A 6,529-nucleotide genomic window follows, 5' to 3' on the forward strand; every position below is an offset into this window, starting at 1 on the left:
CTAGTATAAGGTGGGGAAAAACCACTTCAGATTATGGTTGCCTAAGCAGCCAGCCACATGTCCACCATGGAAACCAAAAACTCATGGAGTTAAAGTTACAATTCTTACCCCTCTATGTCTTGCCATGGAATGACTCAAGCAATAATATAATGCAAAAGTCCAACCAATGATACAATAAAGACCAGAAAATATCACATTGATAGACATTCCCTTGTCATCCCATAGGTTTAGAGAGAGTTTCTGTTCTCTTGCATTTACCTTTCATTTCAATTTAATGGAAAATAAACCTTTTGCGAATTAGGTACCATCCAGCTCACTAAGCTAGAAAATTTTAAGCACTTGGACCCTGGAACTCCCTCAAAGAGGGACCCTAGATGGGTCAAACCCCTCCAGATTGCATAAAGCTTAATACAAGATGAAAAGCCCACAAAGTACCCAGATTCACATGAAAACATTCAAAGAGACAAAGGGAAACACCAAAGACATACTTTATCCAATAAACGTGCTGTTGTTTGAGGAGGAGGGCATTTGATCTCAAACTTTGCACATGCATCCGCCAGATACTTGTTAGCTTCATCACTGGAAAAGTCCTTGGGTATGTTGAGATTGGCCATCTTCTCTAACTCCTCTACCATGTCAAGCCTCCTGTAAAAATTAGTGACAAATTTATAAGCAAAAGTCACTTCCAAAGGCGTTTTATGTTTGTTCACATTATGAGTGAAGTGATCCATAAACCTGAAAGGTGGAGTGAAATCGATCTCAATTGGATCATTATCAAGGCCATTTGCATGATATTTAATTTTATAGCTGCCTGTAAGTTCCTTGACCATCCCTGTTGCAGATTAATCAAGTCAGAAAAAACCCAACCAATTTGGAAATGATAAAATGAGAAGAAAATCAACAGAAAGGAATCTTCCAATCTCAAGCCATGTTTGTTACTTACCACTCAACATTTTTTCAGTGAGCTCCATCAAGTCATTATAGTCTGCAAAAGCCATATAGAACTCACAGGTAGTGAATTCAGGATTGTGAGTTAAATCAATGCCTTCATTTCTAAATTGTTTTCCAATTTCATAAACACGATCCAGTCCACCAACTACTAGCTCCTTAAGATATAACTCGGGTGCAATACGCATGTAGAGCTTCATGTTTAATTCGTTGTGATGGGTTACAAATGGACGGGCAGCTGCACCTCCAGCAATCATGTTCATCATGGGAGTTTCAACCTAATGATGAATTGTGACATTAACAAAACCCCCACTAAAGAAAGAGATACAGAAAAAAATACAAAAACTGATAATTTGATACATTGAACAGATGACTAACCTCCAAGAAATCAAGACTGTCAAGGAAGCTCCTTATATAAGAAATTATCTTAGATCTGGTCCTGAATATTTGACGAACCTCCAGGTTTAACATCAAATCAAGATAGCGTTGGCGATATCGAGTTTCCTAGCATGAATAAAGAATATAGCCCATATAAACCCAAGTGATTTCAGAGGAGGAACAGGAATTGACACTGTAAGACAGATAGAACAACTTCCCCAGCTTCCATCTCACAATTTTGAGCCTACTAGCCAACAGGATGCCAAAACAAAAAAGGCAAGAGGAAAAATATAATAACTGTTACGTGTGACAAGATCAGTTGCTACATAACCATCCCATTCTTCATTTAAAATAAACAACGTTACAATTGTCTTGATGTAATTGTTGTTGAAGTTTACCGCAAGCTCAATTAACACATATTAGCTGGCATGTTAAGCAAGAATACTAAAAATCACACAGTCGAATGGCAGGAAACCAATAGAATTTCAACATCCAGAAAAGCTTCTATCATTAAATTTCAAATAATACCTGATCCTTCAAAATATATGTTTCAGGATTCCTGGTACTTCCTGGGACCCATGCATCAGTTTTCTGCAAAGAAATGAGAAAACATAGTCATCAACAAAAGATCTTAACAAGAACCAGACAGTCACACCAAACATTTGTTTACCTTCACATTGGCATCAGGACCTGCTTTTTGCCTTGGCATCATATGGAGACAATGGGATAAAACTACGAATGACTTCGGAAAGATGCTCAGCTCCCCTCTCTTAGTTTTTCCTAAAAGAAGCAAATAACAAAATTTGAAAAGCGAAAAACAAGGCTACCAGGATAAGAAAGCTTCTAGAAAATTGTCCAGTTTAACCCAAAAAAAAAAGAAAAAAAGATTGTCAACAGAGGTAGGTAGAAAATTTCAGAACATCTTTTACAACATGCAGCTGGAAACGCTAACTAAGAAGCTCACTCCAAAAGAATTTAAACATGGAGACATCCTAGAACTCATCCGCCAAAAAGAATGAAGACTACAAGAATAGAAAGAAGTGATATAACATCATGATGGACAATTACAAGTCATACAAATTTTACTATCAGTTTGAATTTGTACTCTCTGCCTCTCATGCCAGCATACAATTTGAGTTCGTACTAAAAGCTTGGAGAAATCACACAAATAATTTGGGGTCAGAAACATGGAAGTTCAACCAGAATCAGAAGGTTTATTAGTCCAAATCATTAATGTTGCATTATTCTCAACATATTAAGAACAAAAATACTTAAATCAACAGGAAAAGATCCTAGATGTTAACTAACAAAATTGTACTCCCTCTGACCCAAATTTTTGTCCTTTTTTGACTTTCTGAGGTCGTTTTTTCAATTTTTACCATCAATATTTCATATATTCTATTGATTTAAATCTTTTAATATATATTTGAAAACAATTTATTTAATTTTTTTTTAATTTATTAAAAGTTTAATCAATAGTATATTTATGCTCCATACAGCCAACACTCTTTAGTAGGAAAAGGCTTACTTTGTTTTTGTAAATAATAATAAAGTTAAATATAAAAACCTAGGATAAAACAGAGTTTGACGTGAAAAGACAAAACAAGACCAACATGTGGCAATAAAGAGAGTCATTTATAATTTTCCCAACCTGGAAACCCAGTAACACCGACTATATCACCACGCTTCACACTGGAATGGAATTTTGCAAATTCAGATTCATCCAAGCCTGATTTGCTGCAGTAACAGAAGAACAAAAATATAAAGAGAGGCATGAGGGTGGAGTTGGACAGTGGAAAGAAAGGAAACAGGACAAGAGAGGCACATAACCAATCATCAAAATCGACTAGAATAAGTTCATGGGATATGAAGGTAATGCCACCAAAATATTTAAGTTAATGTATTTAAAATCAATGATATTGAACCAATCTATTCATTTGCATACACATGATAAACACACACAGATTTTCAGCAGATTAAAAATTTATCTGATTGCTTAGAAATAGGATAACACATGAATTATACTCACAGGAAATTATTTAGGGCATAGAGGAGAGCAAATAAAACATCATATCATAATAAAATCCCGACCACTGATCCTATGGCTGGCAAGAGAGCCAACCAAATATCAACCATAGCATTTAATGTGGTTAATACAAGACTGCTTTTAGATCAGCAAGAAAATCTTTCAAACATTAGTCATAGCCTATTTGGAGTTAGATACACATGCAAGCGTTTCTAGTAGGTCCATGCATACAAATAAGAAGGACAAGTTAAAAACATCAGCATAAGGCTTTGTAAATCTTCTTCACACAACGTGCATGGCAAAAACATATTGCAAACCAACTATAATTGCTTATGCCATCCTGTGTTTTCTTCTAAAACAGCCTCCACTTGAGGGGGAATCATGTATCATAACAAGATTCGAAACCGGAAACGATATACTGTAATAAATATACATAAAGTATTCAATAGATGCTCAATTATTTAGCTTGATGATGCACCTAAAAAAATGTAGCTTTTCCAGTTGCGATGAGTGTAAAATGCAGAGAAAATCAAACATCATGGATAAGTTAAATTGTTATTACCTCGAAAAAGAAATAAGAATATACAAGTCCTATGGCAAAAATGGTTATATACCTGGCATCAGTCATAACTTGGACTTTGGCACCATCACCATGCAAGTCGTAGAAAAACAGCTTTGAACTGGATGATCTTTTGCTCATAATTCGCCCTACCATAAAAGAAACATGATATAGCCATTTCAAAAATAAATAAATGAAAAGCAGCCATAACGCATTGGATGATACACAATGGGAGTAGGAGTGCTTGATTTACATACCAGCCAAAGATACTGAGACATCCTCAATATGTTCCCCGTTACCTAAGCTTCCATATTTATCTATATATTCAATGATAGACATCGACGGGAAGAACTTATGAGGATATGGATTTTTTCCCTCTGCCTTCTGGCCTGCAAGAAATTTCAGCCTATTCTCATGGAATTGCTGCCAAGAAAAGGCTTAATTTTAGCATTATGTCCAAGAAATTCATTGTAATCTTTATGTATTTTGCAATGTGCAAAGCATTACTATAGCAATCAGTAAACTATACCGTTGGATCCATATCTTCATCATCAGCTCCTGCATGTTTCTGACTTTGTGAGCTCACCTTGGCTGCAGCCTGAAGAAAAATATAATTTGGTTACCAAAAAGATGACCATCAAATGGTAAGATGTTCAGCAATCACAATGAGGAAGAGAATATGGTCATCTATTTCCAGTATTTAAAAATAGTTACAAGCTATCCAACAAAGCCTACAATTATTATGCATTCTAATTCTGCATCTATCAATTATTATGATCAGTGCAACCATAGAAGTTTGGCTTTGTTTCTAAAACTCTGCATTGAAAGCATTAATATGTAGTTTACATATCTAAAACTCTTCATTGAGTGCATCAGGGTTAAGTAGCCTTATAAACTTCCTCTTACCACCAAAACCAAAAAGAAAACAGCTGAGTAGCCTCTCCTTTTCCACATATCTTTCAAGTAAAATATTTTTTAACAAATCAATTCTTTTAAGAAACTGACTAGAATCATTCGATTCCGGGATAATAAGTCACGCAAGCATCCCTCAGTGTCCTCACATTCTGTTAGCTATGCTTTATAGCCACATATGGAACAAATTGGTTAACAATAATTAAGGCTTCTTTCAGTTGTTACATTTACTACTTGCGTTTGGACTATTTACTTTTTACTTTCTCAAAATCGTTAAAAAGAAAAGCAAATAGTAAAAATCTAAAATATAACATCTAAGAAATACAATTTGGCTTTTCGTCAAATACGGTTTTTTTTTTAAAAAAAAAATTTGATTCCCTATTTTAAGGAAACAAAATAGTAACTAAGCAAATACAAGAATATAACACCCATTCAATCAAAACAAAATTGTTAAATCTCTTTTCGTGGGAAATTATAATTCTTTTGCTAAAATTTTGTTATTTGAATGCATATTAATTTTTTTGTTAAACAAATGGCAAAAATAAACATGCATCCAAAATATATAATCATTCCATGTAAAACTAGAACCATACATTTATTATTAATAAAAAAGAAGATAATTTTAAATTTCTAGCATTCAAAATTTAGTTCGCTTTTGTATCGAGGTTCACATTTAGCTTAATATATACAATAAAAATAATTTTTCTAAAAAAATAAAACAGTTAATTACCTGTTTGGCGGATTTTTCCTCCTCCTTTCGGCGACGCTCCTCTTCCCTCTGCTTATTTTTAAGCTCCTTCTTACGGGCACTGTCAACACATTTTATATAAAATAAATAACAATGAGATTGATGATCAAAATATCCGATTGTTTCTCTATGATTTCCTGCTAATGTTCTCATGAGCCAAACAAGTATGCAGCAAGAGAGAGAGGAAAGGATACATACTTTTTGCTCTGAGTTTCACCGTGAGCTGTGGAATCCATTGCTAAATCGGAAACTGCTTTTGCCGTTTCTTCGACGGAGCCTTCCATTTTGAGAGAGTGAGACAAAGAGTGGCTTGCAGATAAAGCGAAATGTTAAGCAACAGTGCGACGGAAGTGTAGAGCTAGGGCTTTAAAACAAAAACCCAAACCGATTGCCTTTTTTTATTTTTCGTCAACTTTCACTCAGGACTGTTACTGACTTACTGGGTAATTCTTTCGATACTGTACCAGTAAACCAAATCAAAAAGTAAATATTAATTTTTAAAACATTTCTTTTTTTACTTAATATTTAAAAAATATTAAATTATTTAAAAATTAAATAAATTCTTTTTTAATATTTTTTTATTTTAAATAAATAAATTATTATAATTAATAATTAATTAAATTAATTAAAAATTTTCATTTTACATTATGTGATAGTGATTTAATATTTTAATATATTATAATAAATAATAATTTAATATATTAAAGGTGACATAATATGTGATTATAGAATTATATTAATATCTTATTAATATTATATTATATAAAATAATAAGTAATATATTAAATTTATTAATTTTAAAATTAATTTTTTTCCTGAAAACCCTTCATCTAAAAAAATTATCAAAATTATAAAAAAAAATTTATGATTATATATTTTTGTAATTATTAATATGTTTATAGCAGAAATTACAGTAATGCCATCAAATGTGATCTATCACCAACTGAAACTCCCATTC

General features: G+C 32.9%; 1 protein-coding gene across 1 annotated transcript; it reads right to left on the reverse strand.

Annotated features, from left to right (window-relative positions):
* Window positions 1–440: 440 nt before the first annotated feature.
* On the reverse strand, window positions 441–5,943 carry LOC110421477 (lysine--tRNA ligase, cytoplasmic-like). Its single transcript, XM_021435073.1, has 12 exons — window positions 5,770–5,943; window positions 5,554–5,632; window positions 4,441–4,509; window positions 4,169–4,334; window positions 3,967–4,060; window positions 2,978–3,063; window positions 1,997–2,106; window positions 1,855–1,917; window positions 1,327–1,452; window positions 944–1,226; window positions 736–832; window positions 441–645 (listed from the first exon to the last, which is right to left on the reverse strand). Exons 1-12 carry the CDS (start codon window positions 5,853–5,855, stop codon window positions 456–458), a joined length of 1,449 nt encoding a protein of 482 aa, XP_021290748.1. The 5' UTR covers window positions 5,856–5,943; the 3' UTR covers window positions 441–455.
* Between the last annotated feature and the right edge of the window lie 586 nt (window positions 5,944–6,529).

The sequence above is a fragment of the Theobroma umbraticum genome, unplaced genomic scaffold (assembly GCF_002168275.2).
Source record: "Theobroma umbraticum cultivar Fairchild unplaced genomic scaffold, ASM216827v3 scaffold_130.0, whole genome shotgun sequence".
Lineage (NCBI taxonomy): Eukaryota > Viridiplantae > Streptophyta > Magnoliopsida > Malvales > Malvaceae > Theobroma > Theobroma umbraticum.

Coding starts and splice junctions, on each gene's coding strand:
- LOC110421477 (XM_021435073.1), bottom strand. CDS start 5,855: ATGGAAGGCTCCGTCGAAGAAACGGCAAAAGCAGTTTCCGATTTAGCA. Junction 1,918..1,996: donor GTCCTGATGCCAATGTGAAG/GTAAACAAATGT, acceptor ATTTCTTTGCAG/AAAACTGATGCATGGGTCCC. Junction 1,453..1,854: donor CATATATTTTGAAGGATCAG/GTATTATTTGAA, acceptor TATTCATGCTAG/GAAACTCGATATCGCCAACG.